A 26,227-nucleotide genomic window follows, 5' to 3' on the forward strand; every position below is an offset into this window, starting at 1 on the left:
GTCGCGTCCACATCCTATGATTCTGGGCAAATCATTTCATCTCCCCGAGCCCGAATGTGTAATGTAAATACGGTGCTATGTAAAGTGCTCCAATACCTTCGGATGGAGTTCGCGCTATAGAAATATGCCCCCAAAAATTACTTACTAATTACTCATTGAAGCGCCTGGTTGAGAGACGCGGTATACTACCTTATTCCTGCAGCGACCGGTAGATGGCGATGAAAGGCCGCGCGGCGTCTTCTTATCAGTGCGCAAGCCCGTTCTTACGGCAGAGCGCTCAGCCACCCACCTGTGTGCGCTCGGAACCTGGCAGGAATCCTGGGAGAGATCTTGTGCAAGTCTGATGTGATCCCGCAGCAATCATCGAAATCAGTGCCAGTCGAAGCAGTGCTTTAAATGCTCCAGTGCGCTCGCTGTGGCCCCGCCCCCTTGAGTATCTCGCAGGCCCGGCTCCGGCCTGGTGTCAGAGGGCCTGCGGAACTGAGCCGCTGCTGCCCGGTGGGGGGCGGGGAGTCCGGGGGTCGGAGCCGCGCCATGGAGGTCCGCATGGCCGAGCTCTTCTGCTCGGGCCTGGAGAGCAGCGCCGCTCTGAAGCCCAAGGGTAAGAAGGCACCCAAGGGCCGGGGCCGGAGAACCAACAACAACCGGCAGAGCACCGCGACCAGTCTGCCCCCAGAGGTGAGGTGGCGAGGAATGGGGGTGGGGGGCAGAAGTTGCGCTCTTGCCTGAGCTCCGTCTGCGGGAGGGCTGGTTTGTGGGGCAGGTATCCAGACGTTCTTGTGTTAAAGAGGAAGCGGGAATCACGGGACTGTGGAGAGGACCATGGGGTTAATGGCAATCGAAAGTGAAACTTCATGCTGGCTTGTGAGGGAAGGGGGACAGGAGATGTGCACGCCGCGTGGCTGTAAGCGCGTACACCAACTCAAATCCGCCAAAAGCCTGCGCGTGCACATCTCCTGTCCCACTTCCGAGGCAAGTCAGCAACAATAGATCTCGCTGGCGATAGCAGCGCTTCGCGCTGCGTTCGCAAGGCGAGACCTAAAAAAAGACCAGTAGAGGTCAGTAAAATACCAGAATTGCTTCCTGCTTGTTCAACTGCCTCTATTTAACTGTCTTGATATAAAACGACCAGTAAAGTTCAGTAAAATAACAGAATTGCTTTCTGCTGAGGGACTTTGTTTTTTTTATTTTTATTTTTCTGGCAACTGCCTCTTTAACTTTCTTGATTGAAAACGACCAGCAGAGGTCAGTAAAATACCAGAATCGGTTTAGCATTCTCTAGATTCCAGTCCATAGAAATTGTCTTCCACGAGCTCCCGTAGACAATAATAATTTTTTCAAATCTTGTATTTTCAGTGATATGACCACCGGATGCACTGATTTTATATTAAAAACAGAGCTTTGGACTATATCATCTCCCACTGAAAGGCATTATTTCTCTCCATGTGTTCCCATACCTGGTGTGTCACGCAGTTTGGTGCTTACTTTCCCTCCATGTTAAAGAACAGGAGATGTTTCAGCACCCAGGCTAATGTGCTGCATAGCTAAATACATATAAGGTCCCAAAGGCGAGAATGCTTGTTTGGGATGGCATCATTAGTGCCTCCCTTTCTGGTGTCTTTCCTGTTAACATTAGATTTAAGATTGGGGGACAAGTCCAAGGGCCACACGAGGATGAAGCGAAGAGTTAACCATGCCAGTGACCAACGGGGCTTATGTAAGCTGGTCCTTATTGCAGCTTGCTGGGCAAGGGTATGTGGGAGCTGATAAGGCTTTGCGCTTCCCCATCAATGTGGTCAATCACTTACATTGGCATTGTCGGGAAAGTTGAAAATGTTGGTGTGTTGGGCCTATTTTGCCAGTTGTGTGTGGTGGTTAGATGGCAATTTTGTTGCTTGATCGATTCCACTTTATTGGCAAGGAATAGCAGTGGTTGATCAGCCACCTTTTGTAAAGGTATGAATGCCTTTTTTGCTTGGATTGGTTTTGTGATTTCTTTGAATATTGTAGATAATTAGCCTCTGTAAACCCTTTGTTGTAGCATGCCTTTATTTCAGGGGGAAGCTAGATTTCCACCAAGTTGTATTTCTGTGGGTGGTACCACCACTTTAAGGGTTCTTGTGAGTTCTTCATGGACACTGTCTAGAGGGTTTGCATGACAAGTCCTTTCCATTTGCCCATGAAGGAAATTGTGCAATGGGTGCATTGAAGCAACCTTTGTGGAGTGATTTCTAGTGTCTGGAGATGAGCAGGTGTTAGAGGGTGTTTTCAAAAACTGCCTACTTTGTGCAGTAAGTGACAAATTGCAAAGATTGGTGTGTACTCCTACTACCCCAAAGGTCCCATCAAGATGCCATCAAATTGTTTTGCGTAGCTATATGTTAATGTAGGTAGTCTTGCATTATACAGTCACTCATTTGGAATTTTCAATTCTCGCTGTAATTGCAAAACGCCAAATATTAAAGTCACAAACGTTATTGTTTTTCTATGCAATCTTCAGCAATATACTTATATGAATATCTTAAATGTATGGTTGTCCTTTCACCAGGGGCAAAGATTTCATTTCACCTAAACAAATACTTACATACAAGTCCGAATTAGAACCAAACAGCCTATGACAGATTATAATACAATCATCTTTGTGTCCCCATATTGTTGGCATGCCACTTGTACCAGTTCAGCTGTGCTATTCGAGTTTTCCCAGCCACGCTCAATAGCCGACAGAAGCCTTGCAAGAATCTTTGTCCCTCCTCCGGTTGCAATTTTATAACCTATGTTTTTTTATAACAAACTTTAAAAAAAATGTTTGGCATGGTAAAACAAGCCACCGAGCACCCTGCCCTTCCCACTCCAGTAGTGCCGGGCATATCATCCCAGAGAAAAATAAGACTGAATAGATCCATTACGGTCCATAACTACAAGACATAAATCATAGAGTATCACACCCTCCCGACAACCCCGACTAGTCCCACCAGCCCCTCCGATCTTCGCATGTTACGTGGACAGCCCCTCACTCTGTAGATTGGCTTCTCCTTCTTGGCGCACCAATTCATCACCCTCACCCACTCAGAGAGGGTAGGCGGTTGTTTACATGACCAGTGGTGGGCAATGTCTTTTTTGGCCAGAAGTGTGGCCAGTCCTACTAGAGTGCGCTCCGCTTGCTTGGGCCCCATCTCATCCAGGATCCCCAAAACAGCCACCCTGGGGTTCAAGTCAAGAGGGGCCTCGAGGACCCCAGCAAGCTCTTGTTCGATAGATTGCCAAATATCGGGCAGAACCACACTACATGAAAGAAGTCTGCATTTAGGGAAGCACATCAGTGACAGCTGGGGATGCTAAGCTGCTCGCATGCCAAAGCTTGTGGGGGTATAATATGTAGTGTGGAGGCTGCTCATTTATATGACACAGAGCCTTGAGGAAGTGACTAGGGTTCAGGGGGCAATCGTGGCGTCTCTCCGGTCTGCATTGTCTAGGGTGCCCACCCACTCCTCCCACTTGAGTTTAAGTTGGGAACACCTATCTGATGAGTTAAGGATCAAGGATTTGTAAATTTGGGAGGATCCACCTTTCCCTAGTGGGCCCATTAGGAACTTAGCCTTTAAGGGGCTGAAGTTCAGAGTTCACTGCCAGGGCATGCCGCAGTTGGAGATATTTATGGAATTGTGTGTTGGATAAAGAGAAAATTGATTGCAGATCCTGAAAGGATTTTATCACTGAAACATGCCAAAAATCCCCCAACAGCGATATCCCAATCGTGTCCGATGTGGCACACCCCTCCAGCCAGGAGGCCTGACAGAACCATGTGCCTCTCCAGAGCAGTAGCCTACCATACCAACCCATCATCCGAGATGCCATCTTCTGCGTCTGGAGGACCACTCTGGTCGGAGGGGGGAGATCCTTCTGGTTCAGTCTCCCATACAGCAAATGCAAGATGCTGTCTAAGCCCAAGAGTGAGAGCTCGACTTCATCGGCTGGGTTTTGCCACGCCCCTTTTAAGCCAGTTGTTACTCACTAATAGTTAGGCGGTCCGCTGTATAACTTGATTTCAGCTATGCCCAGCCCCCTGTCATAGGTGAACTGACAGCATTTATCAAAAGTTTTGTGGGAGCGACTATTCGCCCCCAGAAAGTCCCAAGTGGTCGTGGTCAGGCTGTGGAACCAGGCAAATGGAATGGAGAGGGGAACATTTTCTAAGGCATTCAAGAAGTGGGGGATAATCTTCATCTTAAAAAGAGCAACCTTCACAACAATACCGAACAGAAGGAATGCTCAACGCTGAAAGTCATTCCTGCGCGCTACCAAAGGTGTCAGATTTAGGTTCCAGGTTAGAGTGGGCTCCACACTTATAAAAACTCCCCGATTGCGGAAACTGAGTCTCCTCAGAGGGACAGTGGTTCACCAGAAATTCACTTCCTTGACCCTCATCCATAGGGATCACAAAGGATTTGGCCCAGTTGAGTCGGAGGCCAGAGGCGTCTCCAAATAAGTCAAGGACGCATAGCGTTTGCGGACCGGACTCTTGGGGGGGAGTAAGGTATCCGCATATAAAGTGATCCGCTCTTCAAGCCCCTTTCCCCCAGCTTGAGCCCAATTGCTGGGTGCCACAGCGGACGAAGCAGGCCAGAAGCTCAATGGCCAAGATAAAGAAGGGGGAGACAGAGGATAGCCCTGTCTAGTTCTCTTTCGAATCGGAAAGGGTTCTAACAGCACGCCATTCATGCTGAGCTGGGCGGCTGAGGAGGAGTACAAGATTCCTTGAAGTGTCAAAAGCATGTACCAAAGCCCATTTTTGCCAGCACAGCATCTAGGTATGTCCAGTCAACAGTGTCAAATGCTTTCTTGGAGTAAACCAAGATCAACTTGCCTGGACCAGTAAGCTTGGGTTTGCGGGCCAAAGACAGGTGTAGATGCCGGATACAGTGGCAGATGCTGCGAGAAAGAATAAAGCCACACTGGTCCACGTGGACCAGGGTTGGGAGTACTGTGAGAAGCCAACGGACAAGGATCTTCGCGTAGAGTTTCAACTCTGTATTGATTAATGGAAGAGGTCTATAGGCAGAGCATCGATCACGTGGCCTCCCTGGTTTATGAATTTGGACAATTGTGGCTAGGCCCATCTCTGATGGAAACCCGCCCCGGTTCTGTGCCCCCTAATATATAGGTAGTGAAGGTGGGGAGTCAGTACATCGCAAAACATGCGGTAGAACGCTACCGGGAATCTGTCTGGGCCCATCGATTTTCTGGTATCCAGGTCTGAGAGGGGCAGGGTCAGCAGAGCTTCCAACTCAGCCCGCTGAGCCCAGGCAATCCTGGGTAATGGGATATCAGAAAGTATCGAATTTAGTTGCTTCGCAGGGGGTCTAGTGATGCGGGCAATATAAGGAGCAATAGTGATAAGCAAACATCTAAGTGATATTTACTGCCGAGGTCTGTCGCTGTCCCATGTCATCCACTATTTCTGGAATAATCCTGGACGGCAACTCTGAGCTGCACAGCCAAAAATGAAGTTTATCTGATTTGTGCCCCCTTGGGGGGCGTGGCTTGGCGCCTGCGGGAGATGGCGGCGCATCGGTGAGGCTCCGTGGCGGTGTTGGAAGACATGCCGGTTCCTGCCCTGGTCTCCGGATGACGAACGACGGATGAAGTGTAGGAACATGCCCTGACCCTACTCGTTGTTCTCGACTATATTTTGGAGGCTTCGTGACGCTGCAAACTGCATCTGTAAGTCCTGTCAGGTCACGGCCGCCATTTTGAATTCATACAGCGACGCGCATTATGAGGCTGCTGTTGTGATGCCAGCTCAGCACTCTTCATGCTTGTAACTCCAAGCTCTTAGCGACTCTCAATATGCCAGTTTTCCTGTTTCCTCATCCTATTATGACACGTTGGCATTACTGGACTGCCTATTTCTTTTAAGGACGACGTTCCTTCATGGAGTGGTCTGTTTTCATTTGCCCTTTTTTTTTTTTTTTCAGTCATGAACTTATCACTATCCCTCTCATTTGCTTTCATTTGTAAGCAGCAAATTGTTTCACTACACCACGCCTGGAGGCCCTCTGCTGTTGGCGCTTTTATGCGTTGCGGACTTTTATGAGGTATGTGAGGGGATTTTTCTTTTCATCTTTCTGTTCCTCTGACTGAGTCCACTCTGAATTACGTAACGAGTTGGTGCCACCTCTCTACTCTACATTGACGCATGGATGATATTTTGATCCTTCTTCGGACGGCTTCACTCACTTTTTTGTGTGCGCTCAGATGATTGTTTTCATTGCGTTGCTCTGAAAACTAGCTGTACCTGATTTGTGCCCATGTTCATATACCCGTTGGGGGATCGCCCTCCTAAATTGAAGTACCTCCGCAAGCACCAGTTGGCAGAGGGAGCTTTTATACTGCTCCAGTTGGCGGAACATGTTTGGAGTGGGGTCAAGGGCAAACTGTCTAGAGCATGAGGATTTGCATCTCAAGCTGGAGAGTCCAGTCTCGTGCCTATTCTTTACCGCGGACATGGGCCTTTGCTAGGCCTCTAGCAGTTGCTTTCCAGGACTGCCACAGTGAGACTGCGGAGGCCACTGTGCCTAGGTTATGTTTGTAGTAGGCCTCGAGTTCCAAGGCAAAGGAATCTGTACATTCAGGGTCTGTCAGATACCTGGTGTTAAGGCACCACATCGGCCTTCAGGCCACGGAAGGGCACCCCAGGCCAAGGTTGATAGGTGAATGGTCTGAGATACCTCAAAGAAGGATATTTACACTTGTGACACGCGGGGTTCCGGAGCCGGATGGAGGAACAGATCAATACTTGAGAGGGTCTTGTGGGCGACAGAGGTGTGGTTGTATTCCCTAGCACTAGGCTCTCAGACCTTCCATATGTCACAGAGGCCCAGCATCGCAGTCCAAGCCTAGAACAATACTGTAGATAGCAATCTGTGGGGAGCCGGTTCTGCTGTCGTATCTAAGTGCACCGCAGGAAGTGTATTGAAATCCCCCAATGACCGTAATACCCTGGGGGCACCCCGCCAGTATCGTGCGCCACGCCTCACTTACACTTTGAGGCACCTGTGCTGGCACAAAGAGACTGACTTAAGTAGTGTCCCCTTCGACTGTCCTTAAAAGACCACATACCTACACAGAGGGCCTAGGTGCATTTTGGTGATCACCAGGGGGAAGTTCTTCCTCAGGAGGATGCCTACTCCTCTCCTGCCTCGTTCAAAGCCAGCATGATCGACTCTATCCATAGCGCCCCAAGAATGAGCACTGGGTTACCAGGAGGTGATTCTCTTGTAGCAGAAGCACCGCCGGAGCCTCTCGTTTGGCATACCGAAGGACTGCAGTCCGCTTAATGCAATTCAGGAGTCCGTTGACATTCCAGGAGAGGAAAGTAATGTCATTCATATAGAGTAGGTCCGGGGGGTAGTGGAGGCATCAGCAGAGAGACCCAGCCTCTAAGGGCTGTACCGTATGTGTATAGGAATGCTCGGAAAGTGCTTCCGTGAGCAGGGAAATGCTGACAAATGATGGTGGTGTAGGTGTGAATGCATTTTTCAACCTATGTTATTTGCCTCTTGTTTTTTGCCTCTTTTCCTCAAAATGTATTGGACTTTCATATTTTTATACTACTACGGGAATTGGTTTCACTGCTGATGTCTAATGACAGGTCAGCCTAGTTTGGATTTATTTTGCTCGAGTTGCATGTTTTCAACCATTTCACACACTTAAAAGTGTAAATGTACTGGTATATGTTAGAATTCTATAAAGTTCTTTGAAAGTGATGAGTGTGTGTGCTTCAGCCGTATTGTCGACTTACATTGAGAAATGTGTGTTCTTATTGGCCTAGATATTTGGCCAACAAACACTTTCCCACACAGGCACTTCACTATGTAACTCTCGTTTATTGTTTTGCAGGTTGCTTGTTCCTTTATCCTTGTCACTTTGCCTGTTTGTGGGTGTAAAATATTTGAACATTTTTAAGCATCTCTGCTCTTTACATGAGAAACTAAGCAAGCATCAAATCTATTTCTAAAACTTAACCCTAATATTTTTAGTGAAACTGTGTTGTACGTACACCAGTAAATGCTTTGTACGTTTGTAAATCTATGGATTTGTATTGACGTACTTTTTGAACAATCTCTTCATTAGAGCGTATGTTCCAGTGTTTATTAATCAATAAATATATACACAAGAAATCTCCCACACGACCTACAATATTTTGGTTACGGCTTAGCACAGCTCTTTTGGGCAACCCTTCCTAAATCAAAACATGCTAGAAAATTTCATTTCATCATTTTATTCAAAATATACTTTTTTGTAAATAGAACAATATTATTTATTTCATTGATTATTTATTAATATAGAACCAACATGACATTTTTTTGGAATAGTTTTGAAAATACATTTTTTAGTAAATAAATACATATATAGTGACAAACATGGAAGCTATACTCCTATGTTGTGGAATACAATACATGCAAATCAGCTTCCAACAAATAGTAATAACTTGTCATATCCCCATCAAGAGAAAGGAAAAACTTATCACATCATACCACACCTCTCATTCCATGTCATCCTCACCAGAACCAGGCACACATACACACATTTAAAACCTCCACCACTTCGCTAATAGAACACATGGTAGGGATCCTTTTCAGCTATCCATGGTGTTGCCGCCAACCAGGAATATATCTAGCCAACGTACGTTTCGGTGGATTTGACTGATTAATGTCTACCTTCCTCAGGGCCATCCAATTTTCAATCACATACTAAATGGCAGAGGTGCATTGGGGAATCCAATTTGATTGATCCGGATTTTCTACTTGTCTAAAATCCGTTTGTCAGTGATAGTCCAGGAGTATCGTCCTTAAATTAGTGCTTCATTTCTGTGATCCTTATTTATTTTATGGGGATAGGGTTTTCTGTCCCTGTCTCGATAGTGTAGAGCTCAATTTCTGTGCTTTAATACTGGGGTTTATTTATGTATGTTCCCCGAGCTCGGCAAAGATTTTGCCAGTGGATCAGGCTTTGGTCTGTGCCAAGAGTGCTAGTATTATCTTATGTTTGACATTGTCTCATTTCTTCTACTGATCTTAATCACGGTCCCTTCGTGTGATTCGCGATTCCTGCTGGAGTATCTAGGTGTCACATGACCACTTTGCATTTGCCGTCAGGTCCCCGTGTTGTGTGTCTCTAAGTCCTCTTCACCCGCAAAGCTTCTCTGAGGCCATATTCCGAGTACCTTCATAGCTATTTAATTTCATCATAATTTCTCTCATGGGGATAGAGGGAGGTTATACGTTTTTTCATCCATTCTAATTGTTTTGGTATTTAATATCTGACTCTAAATCAAAAATATGTATTCACATGAAAAGTAATAGCCAGTTAAGGTTGGTGGGTCACATGCAGATCTCTGTAAATTGAATTCGCTTGTGCATGTGACCGTGTTCAAAGAGCGTTTTCAAAATGTTCACCCTAGAAATTCCCTTTGTCCTTGTAAGTGTTATTATATGGAGTCCCTCTGTTAAGTCCTTTTTAATTTTTTTCTCCATGTATCCATGGTTATTGGCCTGTCTCAAACACATAATCTGAACATTGCTACCACGTACTGTGCCTGCGTTTGGAACAGTACAGACAGATTATTGATTAGGATTTCCTGAGGTCATATTTATTGGCCAAGTGATCACAGGTGCTGTGACGAAGTTCTTGGTTGCTTTACATCTGAGGTAAAGTTACTGGAATAAATAATGAGTGGCAGCGAGGTGCATATGGTGTTGGTGGAAATTAACATATTCCTAGACCATCATGGTCTCAAATGCCTTCAAAGTTTCCTGCACCCCATTGGTTGATTTTCACGTCCAGGTTTTGAAAGCATGCATGCAGGTATTGGCAGTGAATTTCGCTGTTGGTCAGACATCCACTGGATGTTATGAAATTGTTGCCGCACACCAGTTACGCACACTGAGACAGGAAGGTTTTAGTTGAGAGACGCAGTACATTGTATGCCGGAGGGGCAGGAGTGAGGTGAAGGTTCCATCACAACATAAGTTGATCCATTGGCTGGAATGTGTCCAGGGCGAATGCACTTTGCAGAATTATATAATACACAGATTTGATGTGCAAGAGTTTTATTGTGAAGAATAGGTCAGAGTAAAAAGAAGTTGTGCTGGGTTTTTGTAAAATCAAGGGAGATTGGTAGAGCCAAGCCCAGCTCTGTAGAGGGAGCTGACCCGAGGCTAGGGAGTTAGACCAACATGGCCTGGGTTCTAGGGCCCAAGAAGAGTGGTTGTGATGTGAATGGACGGAATGTGGTTGTGGATGAGGATGACAGAGGAGCAGAAAAAGCTGATATAAACTCAAGTTGATACAAAGAAACATAGTTTAAATGTTCCCAGGATAGTTCCGTGCATAAGCGACTGTGCTTCTTCTTATGCACCTGGCAGAGATGGGTTTCCATGTAAAATGCTGTTAGCATTGTAATAATAACCCTAACGATTCTTCTCTCTGCCCAATATGGATACGAGGCTCCGTTTTAGTGATCTCATGCACACACTCCTGCCAACAAGGCAGACACTCTGAAACACAGACTGCTTTTTATACATCCGCAGTAAGAGATATTTGACAAAACCCATCAGGGCTATCGACCTGCAGAGAGCTTGTCAACGATTGACTCCAAAATTAGACACATTACCCCGTCGATGAGAAGGGCAAATGAAAGGGCACAAATACACCGCCCCGGTCCAGACCTTGAAAACAGGCTAATCTGACAGACGTCAGCAATAGGCCGAGCTCTGCTGCCCAAATAGAGCCATGACATAGCTTTTGTCTAGCCAGGTTTACAGAAGCTTGGTGCAATTAATTGTGTTAACAGCATGGGGAAGATCAAAACCGCCAGGAATAGAATTAGCTAAATGTGAAACTAAGTTTAGTAGTTTCCTAGCGTTCTGCTGAAATTGCTGTACCCACAGGTAGGCAAAGGAGTCAGTTCTTGGTAGTTATGGACCCATCTCAACGCTACTCTCTGTGTTTATCCTGATGGTAAAGCAACTTTAGCTGCCAACTAAGCTGGGTGGATAGAATAAGGGACCTATATTTTCCCATTAAGTCGGGTTCCAAGAACACGTGGCGGCCTGAGTAGTGTAACCAAGTTATGTTGTTATGTTATGTTATGGGTATTTCTATAGCGCACGACTCACCCTGGGGCATCTCAGCGCATGCTTAGAAATCATCCCCGAAAACTGGAAATCGGATCAACAGCATGAATTAGAACAGCAAAGCTTTTAATGGGGTCCTAAAGGTGCTGTAAATGGGGATTTCACGCAAGGCCTTGGGAAGTTTGTTCCAGTATCTTGGAGCAAGATACGAAAACGCTTTACCCCCTGTGCGACTCAGACGTATACGAGGAACCTGTAGAAGGCCTAGGGAGCTAGATCTAGGATTTCTACACAGGACATGTTTTACAAGTTTCTTTTGCAGATAGTGGGGGCCTCTACCTTTCAAAGCATTATAGGTGAGACAGCAAATTTTGAAGAAAGATCTCCTCCTTACAGGCAATCAATGCAATTCAAGTGTTGTTCTCATTTAAGTGTTAATGAAGGTTAATGTCCCATGTTTGGCGTTTAGCAATCTTATGTTAACTTTCCTGTCAATTGATCGTCCAAAGATACCCGTGCCAATTTTGAGATCTGTGGAGATCTTACTTTGTTTGTAATATTCATTTTCCTGTAAGATTTTAGCAGTGGGTGAGTCAGATATGCTTCCGCTTTTAGGATTTTACAGCTGATTCAGTCGCTGCTCTTATAATAAATGTTATTTATTTGTCCTGATGGTGCAGCAAACACTAGTGCCATGATTGTTGCTTGGCGACGATCTTGTTCTGCTCATGAGGACTGAGTAAGCAGTGTTTTGTGTGCTGAATCATTCGCAAGACTACATATTTAAAATAACTTTTATTATGTAACCCAAAACTAAATTAATGATCATATGAGAAAAGCAACCACTGAAAAAGGAAAGTGTTCTCTTTTTGGGCAGATCTTGATAGAACTAAAAAATTCTCTGTTTATGATAAATTTGAATCTTTTTTAACTTGGAGGGGGTGGTAAAAGCCTGCAGTGCACAGAATTGTTTCAGTTACCAAACTAAAGGGATGTGTGATTTCTGCTCTTACATCCTCTTGAAAGTAAAAAGGTTCTGTCATTCGAATAGATGGTGCATGGTTACCATAGTATGCTGTTGAACCAAGAGATCGAAGGGAAGTAAAGGGTTCATCAATGGGTTCAAATGTTAGAGTGGGCCAGTTCTGCAGGAAGGCCTTTGTATTGAACGATTCAAGTAGGGAGTGATAGACTGGCCCCAAAATAGCAAATGTGGCACCCTTAACAAGGAGGGGAGTACCAAAATCACGTCATCCAGGGTGCCAGAAATGCCGGCATCGTCCCGGTTGAGACTGTTTGAAGGAATCCTGGTTTTAAACATAAGTTGGTTGTAATTAGTTGGACCATGTTTACATTTGCTAGAGGTCATGCAAAATATTGAAAAACAACAATCGTATGAAGCGTACCCACAATCGTATGAAGCGTATTCACAATCATATGAAGCGTACCCACAATCTTATGAAGCGTACCCGCAGACGTGGATGTGGACCATGTATGTGCCTGTTGGAAAGAGTGGTATGTTACAAACTGACCTGCAATGTAAGGCTCGTCGGACCAATAAACATCTGAGCATCCTTTCCCCTGGACCCCAGAAATATCATGGGCCTACGTCCAATCCAAGCTGTAATTAGACAGTGGAAAGACCTGTTAAGAGTGGTATATTTTTGTGTCCGATGAGGGTCGCCGTTCCGCCTATCCCTGGTTTTTTCCTCAAGCCCTTCAAGATCTACACATATACAGTGTAGTCTGTCTGATTGAGGCAGGAAGCAGAGTCAATGCTCAATTAATTTGCTGCATGTGGAGAAGGAGAATCTTGCAGTTGTTGCCCATGAGGTTTAATCGAGTGATTTGTTATGGTTGATAGCCCACTGTAAATCATTGTCTTATGGGGTGAAAATTGACTGTGGAGCTAATCAAACAAGCATACAGGGACAGGTCTGGAATTTGTGGGTACATTCTAATGAACATAAAGGGACTTGTGTTTTTATTCTGGTCTAAAATGTTTCGCCTTAATTTTTAAGTATAAGGAAATTGAATTGTGGGAAACATTCAGTAACAATAGTATATATTCAGATAACAAAATAAGAATTAATTTGATAAATAAGTCAATGTTTTTGCATCTTTTATAGGTCTCCTGGTCTACTTCTGCTATGGTATATGGCACAGTAAAGAGAACCTACAAGAGGCAAAATCTCACAGTGTCACAGCGCGCTATGTGGTGTTCCCCAGTAGCAGCATGGAGGAGACTGTGCAGCAGGTGCAGCCCCCGGTGCAGGACAGCCTGTGGATGGCAGAAACGAATGACGAGGACCTGGCCACTAAGAGATGATACAATGGACAGATGCAAATTCCGTGGAAGCCCTTTCAGATTATTATTATGTATTCCAAAAACATATCTTCTGGCTTCACAGAGAGGCAGAAAGCCACAGACTTTCGACACCAGTTCTTCGTGTGTATATATTTGCAGTTACTGGTGGCTGAAAGGGTGACGCTTACGAGGGAATGTAAATTCTGTTTAGAAGAACAGGTGTTGGCAGTATTTTGGCCCTGATATCTCCAGCATCTAGTTGGAAAGTGAATGCTTTGTAGTTTGTGCTTACCTTCCCAGCACACACCACCTTAAGTGGACAGAGCACTTCTATCACCTTTTGAGGACACGCCATACAGCGTGTCATAATTAAATAAATAATGGGCATAAGGCTAACCGACTCACTAAATCCCATTATTGTAACAGTGTGTGCTAGCAAAGGAATGTATGTTTCTCCTATCTAGTAGCGTCCCCATCCCCCTGCCCCCCACCTCACAGTGAAAACTGGTCTCTAAAGCTATGGCCCTTTTTTTGTGGAAGATGATGAGCTGTAAGGTGGTCGCCAGAATCTTTCTCTTAAAATATGCTACCTAGTGAACTAGAGAGGCTCTAAGTAGAAAAGTAGCCTCTAACTTCTGATCATAGTATTGGGTTAGCAAGCATCTCTGTAAAGGCCATTCACCCCCTAATTGGAGTGGACAGTGTTTGCATGGTCTTATGCAAATTGTGGTCTGTTTACATTCCTTGCAGTAAGGTTTAACCGTCTGCATGTTCTTAAAGAGGGCATATGACTTGTTTACAAGCACAATATATACACTTTTTAAGATGGGGCACTGGGTGCACATGGATGGCTTCATACTGCATGTAACTCTTCAAGCTGAACTAAGTCATCAGCTCAACCCCTTCAATATGTCCAGTACAATTTATGGAAAACAAATCTTAAAACATGCTTATTGTTAGAACTATAGCCAGTTTATCTAATATAACTTTTGGATTTGTGCTATAAGCCAAACTCTTATCCCAGAATTTCTTTGTACTGTATTTTTCTCCACTGTGAAAGTCAAGGTCAATTGCTGTGATGGAGCTGGCTGATAGGTCTTGCACGGTCACGTGGTGTCTCTTCTTCACACGAAGCATTGAGAGGTATCCCTCCTGTTGACTGTCTTATTTACTTTGTGGGCTTTGAGTTGACAGGCATTAACTTAAAATTTCAGCTGAATGACTTTACAGGCGATGTACGTGACATGTTTACAGGTTCTGCCACGGAACCTCAGAAAGCCCCACTCGAGCTGTACTGTGTGCTTGGAATGCAGGTCCAGTAAACATTTCACATTTTCTGCCTTTGTGGTGATATTCCCAATTTCACATATGTATTAAAATAGGTACTTCTTACTGATGTCACTGGAAAGTGTCCTTTTATGTCTTTTAGTTATGTATTTTACCTGTTTGTCTCTCAGTTGGAATGGCATTTGAGCCAGCACCAAGATTAGATGTGTTCTTTGCAGTTTTGAAAAGAATATACTCAGACAGCCATCTCAGCATGATATACCAGGGCTGTATGTTCATTGACCTGAAAAGGTGAGGGCTGAGAGTGGGCTAAAGACTCCTAATGAACCATGTGCAGGGAACAGAATGGTCGGTGAGCAGACAGGTGTGTGGAGCCTAAGAAGCCACCTGAATGCACTGGGAGCTGCCGTTGGAAGATCTGCGGCAGGGTAAAGCAAAGGGACGGTGTCCTTGGGGTTACCACCACTAATTCAGTATTTATGCCCCACGGTGAAGCAATTCTGTAATGTGCAACTAGTGCTCAGTCAATAGATTACACATCCGATACTGACAAACATTTCCAACTAGGGGATGATTGGGTCTCTTAGTGGTAGTAAAAGGCATGGTATAATGCATACACCTATGGAAGAAGTGTTGAAGGGGGGGTCCAAAAGGAGCCTAAAATGAAAGGCAGAGTTTTGTACTAGCGTGTAGAAAAGAACTATGTCCGGTTTGACCACTGTCTTCCTACTCAGCATGCTGAGATCAGGAGTATGGCAGAAAAGTGGGCCTAAGCGACAGTTCAGATTTTTATATAGATCTAGGGACATTGTTTCAGTGACATCCAGGGAGTGGAAAGTTAAATGGCTGTCTTAAGGAGGTGTTGTTGAGTAGCTTGTGATTTTGAAGCCTTTGGCAACAGCTTTCTGATGGATCTTGCCAGGAATGGCATGGTGGACATTGTTATGGGGCGGTAGCTACAGTTATGGCTGAAGTGGCTTGGATTTGTTTGTCAATTTTTGGCAGAGGTTGGTACTGGACACTTTGGGAAGAAACAAATCTGCGGGTCAAAAGCTGGCAGTGTTGTTTTGGATAGTTGAATGGGGATTATGCCTGAAGCATCATGGTATATGACTTGGTTGTGGGTGTAGGAGAAGAAAGATTAAAACTGGCGACGAGGTGTATGTGACAGATTGATAGTTACACCTGGTGCACCGTACTTTGGCATTGAGACTAGAGTACAAACAGCCTCCCTTACCCCCTACACCTTGTCCCACTTATGCCACCACTCACATCCAGACCTTTTGCTTAGATGTCCCTTCGTCTGAGGGTCTGTTATTAAAAACAAATGACATAAAGTTTACGTCTCTGGACATAAAACGCAATACACTGAAATAGGAGTGTGTTGTTTCAACAAGTAGCACACCAATTCACTCCATCTTGTACTTGGCCACAATAGATAAAGACAACGGTCCACCGATCACTGATATCTGTAACCTGGTAGGTTTATGTCTTTTTTCTGTAAAGTATACATTATTTTTAAAGTATTTTTCCCATGGTTTCAGAAAGTTGAGCATGTATTGAATATGTGGTAGTACATGTTAGACACTCAAAACAAGTATCTTTTGATGATTGGTTGAAAGCAAACATTTATGTGCCGACTTAAAAAAGTGCTGATCTGGATATTTCTACATCAATTTCATTGTAGACCTAATTGTTGATCTTGTTCATGGCCATCAGAAAAGGTAGAGTTCACTGAATATCTAGAGATTAGACTATGGATGTTAAAGTATTCCTTAAATGAGTTGAGCCGGGTCTCCTCTCATTTTTTCTGAGCTATGAGCCAGAATTGCCAGAAATGTAGTCAATTCTGTCTTCAGAACATCTCCAATCTATTAAGTGTATATAAATGATAGTACAGTATCAATCATGTGAAATGATCTAAAGTTTCAGCACAGTATCTAGTTCATTTTTGGCTCTTCGTTCAGATCCTCCATTAATTTAAACCCCTAGGATACGAAAATAAAAAAGGTAGGTGCAGAACACTAGCAGTCCAAGAAGGCAGATTGTGAAAGAATATCTCACAGGCAAAAGCTATTTCTGCTTTAAAGAAAAGAGTTATAGGCTGTGCTGTTGAGATAAACCTTCAGTCTCTTTGACCTTCAAGGGCTCTAGCATCTGCCTTACCTTAGCTTGTGTTCAATATTACCATGGGTTTCTTCTTTAGTCAAGCAGGGTAGCGATGTATAGCATTCCTAACATAATAGAGCGCCGGGTCTTTGTGTGCATAGGGGTCATGCCATTTTAATCCTAAGTCTCCATCTGTTAAAGGTGTGGTGAGAACTTTTTGCCGTAGACACACCCAACTGTCCATGGTGAGGATGGAAACAATATTTTTAAGTGTTTATTTACTCCACCTTGAAAAAAAATTAACCAGCTTTTTTATCAGAATACTTTTTTATTTTTGTGCAGAGTTTTATATAGCGCAAACTTGACCCGAATCCAATCAGGAATCAGAGCGCTTTACATAGCACCAGTTACGGTACATGAGGACACACATTCATTTTTTGTTAGGCACGGGGAGATTAAGTGATTTGCCCATAATCACAGGATGTTCAGCGCCATTGCCGAGACTCGAACCCAGTTCCCCAGGTCTGAGATCGAGCGCCCTAGCCGTTAGGTCAACTCCTCTCCCCAATACTGAAGATCCTGAAAATATTACTAATCCAAAATATATTCATTCTACTATCTTATGTTGTTTGATGTCGTCTTTAACTTTCCACTCAAATACTTTGACTCCGAGGCAAGATCATTGTGAGAAACAGCATTAAAAAGATCTTTTTTTTCTTTTATGTGAAGTTGTTGTCAGAGGTGCGCTTCGAGGTTCCTCGTCACAAAGCATGGTTTTCTTGTGATAGTGTGAAGTCACACACAATTAACTAGTTTTCCTCCCATTTAAAAAAAATGGCTGCAAAGTAGGAAAGAGGAAGTGTTAATGTGTCATTAAGAAGATAGGTCTTCATGGCTTTCCTTAAGCCTTAGCGTCCAGAATTGCAGATCGTGAGAGAATGTAGTCCAGAGACACTAAACGTACTGTCGCTTCAACATCTCACATTATTGTTAAAAACACAATTGTAAAGGTCTACCTTTCATCCAGAGACTGATCAATCCTTGCTCTTGCCATCTAGCCTGCAAACAACACAAGTGCTGCACCCCGTTTCATGTTACTTCCAGAGTGCCTGTGTTTGTGATCTGTGGCTCGGTAAAGTTGACGGATCAAACCTGGCGTAAGGTCACGTGCAACTGAGTGCAGGGACGTAGCGCTCAGACAATCCTGCGGGTCAGTTTATTCCATAATACTGTAGTTCTGTGTCTCCCATATGGTTTGGCAACGTCCCCCCCCCCTTTTGGTGGCACACGGTAGTGCACTAATGATCAGTGCTCGGAGCGATGAGTTCTATTTTTGTACAATATTTGTTTAATAACTACAAGGGGCATCTTCAGTAATGCCGTTTGGAAAGTGTAAATGTTGTTTGGTTGACTTTTTCTGTCTTATGTTTAATGCTGTATTTATTAAGAAAGCAAAATAATCTATTTAAGAAAAAAACTGTTCAGTGAATAAATGTTTAGAAGCAAGCAATGATGTGTTTTGCATTTGTTTTGTTGTTGCTTCTTGCTGTCTTATGCATTCTCCCCACAGTCTTGATGTTCCCTGCTGCTCAGCCAGTGAGTGAGTTAATTGAATGGTTGCAATGTTGACATTACACCCCTATGCAGTAAAGGGCAGGTTAACCCCTGGTCCTGTTTAGGTGTATGGTGATGGGGGTACGAGGTTTCACACAATACAGTAGAGTGTGGAAGAAGTCCTGGTTCAGTGTTGTGTTATAGTGGGTAATAGGCTGGTCCTGTTAGTGTATGTGTTGTGAGGGGAACGTGTAGTTGTATTTAGTTTTTGGGGTATCTTCACACTTGCATTGTAAATTTGTGGGACATATTGATTGCTTGTGTATTTTTCCATCTTGCATCCCATTGGAGCATTAAAGTTATTGCAGAGAGTGTTGCTTGACCTTTTCTGTTTGTTTTGATGGGGAGGTATTTATAGTTTTGTTGGACGTTTTGTGGGAGGGTGTTTTGCCATCCTTTGTCCTGCTGAATTTCCTGTTGTTTCATGGGGGGGGGGGGGGGATGAGGGGTGGGGGTAGATGTCTTGTCACCTCTTGCTATTCTATGCATTCTCCCCACAGTCTTGATGTTTCCTGCTGCTCACCAAGTGAGTGAGCTCATTGGTTGGTTGAACTGTTGAGAGTGTTTGTGCTTGAATGAGTGGGCAGTTGGATTGAGAAGGGCTGGGCAGCAGGATGCTGCTCCTGGTGGGGCTTTACCTGATTTACTTGCAACCTGATCTGAACCTAATAAACCTACATCTTTTATAACCTACAAGACTACATCATTGATTGCAACAGTGAGCCTGGTTTCTGAGAACTGTTATGGATATTGACGGAGGTAATATCGGTGAAAATAATAGATTGTAAGTATAGAACAACAAATACAAACTTTACTCTTTGATGTGTTAAATGAAATATTTCAAATACACATTTTTCGACCTACATGAAATAAAAATGGAATGTTATTAAAGCAAAGGTTCGCAATAAACGTGCTTACCAAAAACAATACAAAGCAACCAGATGAAAACACATTCTCCCCATTTGCATAAATTTAGTAATGTGCTGCAAAACCACGAGTCCAGGCATCCCAATGAGTAGCCCGTGAGCTACTGGTAGCTCTCCATATATCTGTAGGAGGCTCTCCTGTGTGCAGCACAGCTTCCTAAATTAGAAGCTTTTGCTTAGTTGAATGAATATATGTATACCAAAATTCTGAAGTATGTTTTCGAGACACAAATTTGTGTATATTCAGAACTCATAAGCTGATGTATGGAGAAAAAATGTTGATTTTCCAAAATATATTTAAAGCTACTATAAATCATGCAGCAATGGAGCACCTTAATACTAAAATACTGGCAACGGTACCTGATGCACTGATGTAATCACTGCTAATAGTCTTGCATTTGATGGCAACTAATGTAATCTTTTCGGATGTGATCACTATTACAACACTAATAGTATCAGTAGCTCAGGATGGTTTTCCTGGAAAATAAATATCTCTTATTTCTGAAGAGGTTGGAGACCCCTGCACTAGTCTAATGTGTTTTTTTTACCAAGTATCTATGACCACAGTTACAATGCTGGAGGCAATTGTCATGGGGTGTGTTTAAAAACTGCATTAATAGTATTTCACCCTATTCCATTATTTTTTTACTTATCAGTTCTAAAAGTGGATAAACGACTGAGCAATAACGTAAATCCAGCTAAGATTTCTGCTGCAGATTTAGCAGAGCATTTTGAATGAGATCAAAGGTGAATGTGACCAGTTTACAGAGCATAACAGTAAAACCTGCAAAGGTAAATAAAAAAAAACTAGAAAAACCGCGTCATCCATCAGGATCAGGGTAAGGATGTCACGAAAATACACATCAGCCAAGTCGAACACGTGCCTTTGTCTAAAATAATTCAAAGGATGAACCAGTTCTCTCTAGAAGTACAACTAAACATCCCTCCCCATTTAGCAAGAAACCGGTTTAAGACAAATAAATGATGACATGAAGTGACAAGTTAATCAGCATACAAAGGAGCCGCAGGCGTCTACCAGATCTCATCACAGTGCAATGTAGACCGGAGCCATAATAGGAGTGGCAGATATTGGGGAGGGACTAGCAATAGTATTTGCCTCCATGTATACAATTAAGGTCCTATTTGTAATTCCACAAAATTAGCATTTTATGTTGATAACCGAGGCTTTTATCAGGAAATTTAAAGTTGATCATTGACCTACAACTTTCAAATTTGAAATCTTGTGACCGCTCCTGTATTACCGAATAACTTGTAGATTTTCTCCAGTCCTAATGGAGTTTGGTGCCAGTGTAGCTTCTGTTAAATGAGCCCAGAAGGAGGACCTCTACATACTATCTAAATTTGAGGGAAAACCCGGAAAATGTTTCTATTAAACTGTGCATGTGAGGTTTCTCATGCTGTGCCAGTGTTGTAAAGAATGAGAACGCGATTGGAGGCATCTTGTAAAAACCTGAAATTCTGAAAAATGTTGTACAAGTTGGAGGACAAACATACTTTCCTTCTAATTAATTTAAAGGTACTTAATCTTGTGAATATTGACTACTCATGCCATCACTTAATGTGTAGGGTGTTTGAAGTGTTTCTACGTCTTATGTGATTGAAGCCCCCAGATGCCACCTGCTCTATGTTTGACCGCCCCAGAAATGAAGGACCTGATGTATTTTGCAGTCGCGAAGTCTGCTTTGTAAAATCACAGACTGGAACTGCAGAACCACAAGTGGCAATGTACCAAAGTCACAGTGCAAGATTGAAGTGTCTTTCCTTCTCGCAATGTGCACCTTTAGACTCATTGCAAATTTGAAGAATGAGCATGAAGGGGGCGTCCCTTCTCCATCTCAAGCACGGCACTACATTTCAAGGGCTTGTAATTGCCGTTGCTGACCATTGCATAGATTTAGACTGCGGAAAGAGGGTGGCACCTGTTCGCATACTGAAAGATGGCAAGTTGGCCTCCTTCAAATTTTTACATTTAGGCTATCTGGATGACTTCTGCTTGCTGCTTCCCAAAGCTGTCAACTAAAGGCTTTAACTTTTCATTGCAACCCCTTTTCATGCAAGTGCTGTAATAAAACAAGCATTTGCAATGCAATAGGTCTCGCATTAGTGAAAGTTTGAGCTATTGGCGTTGCAAATGCTAACGTTTTTTTTGGGGGGGGGGGTTCAAAAGAATTCCCAGCAGTAGCATAAATAATAAAATAAAACTCATGAAGCAAGAAAAGGGTGCAGTACTACAGGCTATTACTAGGTGTCCCTGTGGAGTTGTAAAGGGAACTCTATCAGCCATATAAGGTACTGCACCCTTGCTTATGCTACTGCTGGGATAATTGAAAAAATAAATATAAATAACAAACATTATTATTTGCAACGCTAATAGCTCACACTATCAGTAACGTGAGTCCTATTACATTGTGAATGCATGTTGGGTCTGTGCCCCTTTCAGGGCAGCTCCTCCCATCTCTGGAGAGGTTATCTGCTTCTCTCGCAGGCAGGACTTCTCCGGATCTTCTGTTTATTCACTATGGGAACATCAGCTCAAAGTTATGACCCAGGTACAGCATCATCTCTAGCTGATGCTGTGGGACAGCTAGCATTAATTAATGGCCCTGAAGGCGCAGGACCGATGTCAAACCGGACGCTTTTGGGAAAAAACAAGTGCCAATCAAACAATGTGCCACCTGCAATGTTCATTTGCCAAGCCAACTAGAGCAGTAGCTAAAGAGGTATCAGATACTTTTTTTATTCCATACCTCTGGCAAGAATGCGGATTCCATACCTCTGGCATGAATGCGAATTCCATACCTCTGGCATGCATGCGGATTCCATACCTCTGGCATGAATGCAAATGCCATACCTCTGGCATGCATGCGAATTCTACACCTCTGGCATGAATGCGGATTCCATACCTCTTGCATCACTATGGATTGCAGGACAGAAACCCTATGAGAGTTTAACTCTTATGGAGACTCCAAATTGAATTCTGTCAAAAGTGTTAACTATCGGGCACCGCCACAGGTGCACTGGTCATGTGGCTGGTAAATCTTAGTCAAATTTCGAAATGTATGTAAAGTGTATGGCTGTTAAATACAAAATGACATTGAAAACTCTTGTTAGTTCAGCAGCTACTCTTTATTAGGACAATCAATCAATGTATTTTAGGATAAATCCCTTCATTAAGGGGAAAACCCAATCAGATAATTTAGGATTTGCGACCTGTTGACTCGCACCTGCAGGCGACAAGACTGTTCCAAATACACTTGAGCAGGAAGGATTTAAACCACGTTTTTTGAAACATTGTATTCATTTCCCAAAATACATCATGAGAAGTCAACATATACAATCTGCATATGAGATGAATCTTCTACAACAAATAGAGTAATGAAGAAGTAAAAACTCCCATGGGAGTCAAGCACAGAACAATTCACATATGTCTCTACAATATCAGGACAGGTACGGCCGTTAACATTCCACTCGAACCTCCAGGAGGGTCCTCTAATTACATGTGCTAGCTTATCTTGTAATCTACCAATGTATTTATTCATGAGCTCCTCTGTATCCACTCTAGGTGCAATTAACCATTTCTACCCTAAGCATTAATTGCCTCGGTTATATCAATGCACCATGCATATTTATTGTTCATCACCCCATATGAAACCAACCCTGCTACAGTCCATCTTGTGGGACTAGAGGCTCCAGCAGCTGGTGAGTGTTTGCAGGCACCAAGGGAGCTGGTGGGGAGGGGGAGGCGGGAGGCGTTGCTCATTGGTGTAACTGATGCTTTGTGATGTAGGAGAACAAATATTTGTGTTCATAATGTAGGGGGCAGTGGTACATGCAGGAGTTTGAGTGGGCGTGGCCTACCAGCCATCACTTTCAAAGGCCATATGAAGTAAATAAATAGGCAGCCTTGGTCATTAATGCCCCACCCAATCTTTTGGCGCCCTATCAAGGAAGCACATCACCCAGGCTCACATAAGTGGCAGAAAAGGACTGACTGCTGAAGAGTCATTTCAAGAATTAGATTCGCACTTCGTTAAAAAAGTACATCGTCTGTCTTAAATTAGGGTCTCACCTAAAATGTGACGGAAACTGTAAAAGCATTAATGGTGGGAAATAAATGCATCCTAAGTACAGCCAGGCCTCTCACATCCGTAAAAGAACAGCATTCCCACACTACAAGAAGCCACTACCACTCCTCTCACAGAACCATTCAGACACAACAAAGCGTTATTTCACCCCTCGCAGACTAGTAGGAACACTGCATATGCTCACAACCGCTCAGACTGCCAGTCACACACTCACAGCCCAGAGTAGCAGGCTCACACCACTGACAGGCCTCACATATCTGATAGAGTAGCAGTCGTGCATTACCAGAAGCACTCTCACACCCCTCGCAGTCTAGGAGTCATACACAACCTGGCATACTGACAGTCACACACTACCACCCCTCACAGAATAGGAGTCTCAAACAATATTACAACCCTCACAGACAAGTAGTCACGCCCTACCAGACGCACTTTCACACCCCTCACAGACTACCAGCCCAATCTTACATCAACACTTACGCCCCTCACAGAATAGCAGTCTCACACAATACTAGCGCTCTTACAGCCCTCACAGACAAGTAGGCACATACTAACGAATGCACTCTCACACCCCTCACGAACTAGCAGTAAAGCCAATAGGTATGGCCCATACATCATTAAAAGTCTCCATTAATGGATATTTGTATGTATGTGGTACTGTAGATGTTCGAGTGTGTTAATGCATGAATGAATCAATGAGTCAATGAACAGATGTATGAGTGAGTACGAGGGCATGGACGACATGTTAGAGCGCGTGACTGCAAGGATGGAAGCAGCCAGACATATTGGCTTTGATAATGCTAATTTTGCTTGTATTTTGGCAGTATACATCTCTCCAAAGAACAACGTGTTCTCAATGTTGCTCATTTGTGCGTATTGTGTCTAAACATTCCCGGCGTCCACTTCCTTACTACTGTAGGGCATTAATGGAGAGCTGAGCTAATAAAGAAAGAGTGTGCTTAGAGGCCGCTCAGACCTAGCCCGCAAACCCATTACATCCATGCTAAATTTAGTTGTAAAGTCTTGCAGACCATTCCGGAATCCTGGCGTCTCCATTATCAGCCAATCAGATGACCTATCAATCAATAGCAGCCCCGTAAGAGGTGCGTGGTGCGTGCCCAGGCCTGAAAAGACTCAGGGCCACTCCTGCTTCTATGTCCCTCCCTGGAGGAGATTACTGGACACAATGCCATAGGAAACACGAGCGTACAATAAGTAGATTCATGTGGTATAACAAATTCATCATAATCATAATGTCATCTCTCATGACTCAGTACTGAAAGATATCATCAATGTTACATTTGGCAAAATGAGCATGCGGTGCCGCGTTACAGACAGTAAATGCGTGTGCAAAGCTGGCATATTTTAGTAGTGTGTTCCCACCCTTTCACAGCGGATATCGCCGTCTTAAATACAATTGTACATGCGCTTAGCCGGTATTTTAAGGCGTTTTTAAATTTGACAGATTCCGTGCCCATGGTAATAACAATAATTTAAAAAGCCTGGTGCGCACTTTTGCAGCGTCTGCAAACACTTCTAATGAATAGATGCGGACAAGTGCTCTTGCGTTTCCCAGGTCAGGGGACGGTACCTTTCTGAGCACAGCCTCTAGCTACGTAAATAATACCTAAAATACAAAAAGCGGAGGCCGTGTAAATAAATAAAATGTATGTGCTTGGTGACCCATTAAGTAGGTACCATAGTAATAAAACAAGCGGTCGTGAGTGTCCCCACAGCACAGAAAGTGAAAGAGCGCTGACTAAACAAAGCAGGTCGTCTTGCCTCAAGTAGGACAAACTCAAAAAATAGAGCTTACTGTGTAACAACAAAGTAAAGGGGGCAGTAGCCTTGGATACAAATGACGACATGGCTGTACTAAGGCGAGACTAACAAGCCTATTAGCGAATCAGAACACAGCATTTACAAAGGACAAACACGCAAGCCAATGAAAAGTAAGGGCGGGGCAATGCTTCTCTCCGTACTGAACTACCACAGCTCTTCGCAGAGCAGCGCTTGCGCGCTGGCTCACGCTCGACCTAAAAATGGTATGTATTCTGCAACTGCTGTCTCTTACAAACCTCCATTTCTGCTTTCGCAGCTCATCTGGTAGCATTTGCAAACTGTATTCTGCTTCATTATTAGCTATGAAGGATTATCCAAATCATGTTGAATGGCCATAATGTGTTTGTCAGACCCCGGTTGAGAGGGTTTATGGGGGTCTACTGAATGATCAAACTTGTTTGCCTCTGATGTCTAGAGGCCTGTTGCACTATGGCTCTGAAAAGGAGCCAAGTAAAACTCCTTCTATGCTTGACTCTCAGGACAGTAAGGGCGAGCAGTCACAGGCAGGTAGTGTGGGGTGCATCGATCTACCAACAGGCTGAATAACTCCAATATCAAGCCCAGAAAAAAAGTACTTTTACTCACACAATTATACCGAATAGTACACGTGCAAGCTGCAGTGAGCAGCAAGGATGCAAAGCTGTGTAGGAAGCCAGGTGCAGGCTGTGTCTATCTGCATGCCCACCCACCTATATTTACTTGAGCCTGGTCCATCTGTCCACGGCAGTCTCAAATGGTTTCTGGGCCAACAGTGTACCCCTCATTTCAACAGTTGTGGTAATGAACTGGCTTAATGTACGTGTAGCCCCAAGTGGGCCTAGCATGATTGCAGCAGTTGCAGCCCCTGTCCAGGCCCTCCATGATCATGGCATTTGCAGTACTCGCCTGGGTCTACAATAA

The 26,227-nt window shown here is 43.8% G+C and overlaps 1 protein-coding gene across 2 annotated transcripts in view; it reads left to right on the top strand.

Annotated features, from left to right (window-relative positions):
- SLC7A4 (solute carrier family 7 member 4) overlaps positions 1-18,351 on the top strand; it is a 258,319-nt gene extending 239,968 nt beyond the window's left edge. For both annotated transcript variants that reach the window (XM_085634012.1, XM_085634013.1), the window contains exon 5: positions 13,268-18,351. In XM_085634012.1, the coding sequence (XP_085490138.1) occupies positions 13,268-13,467 (200 nt within the window). In that variant the 3' untranslated portion in view covers positions 13,468-18,351. The remainder of the gene's footprint in view (positions 1-13,267) is intronic.
- The last annotated feature ends 7,876 nt before the right edge of the window (positions 18,352-26,227 follow it).

Source organism: Triturus cristatus, chromosome 11, assembly GCF_964204655.1.
Source record: "Triturus cristatus chromosome 11, aTriCri1.1, whole genome shotgun sequence".
Classification (NCBI taxonomy): domain Eukaryota; kingdom Metazoa; phylum Chordata; class Amphibia; order Caudata; family Salamandridae; genus Triturus; species Triturus cristatus.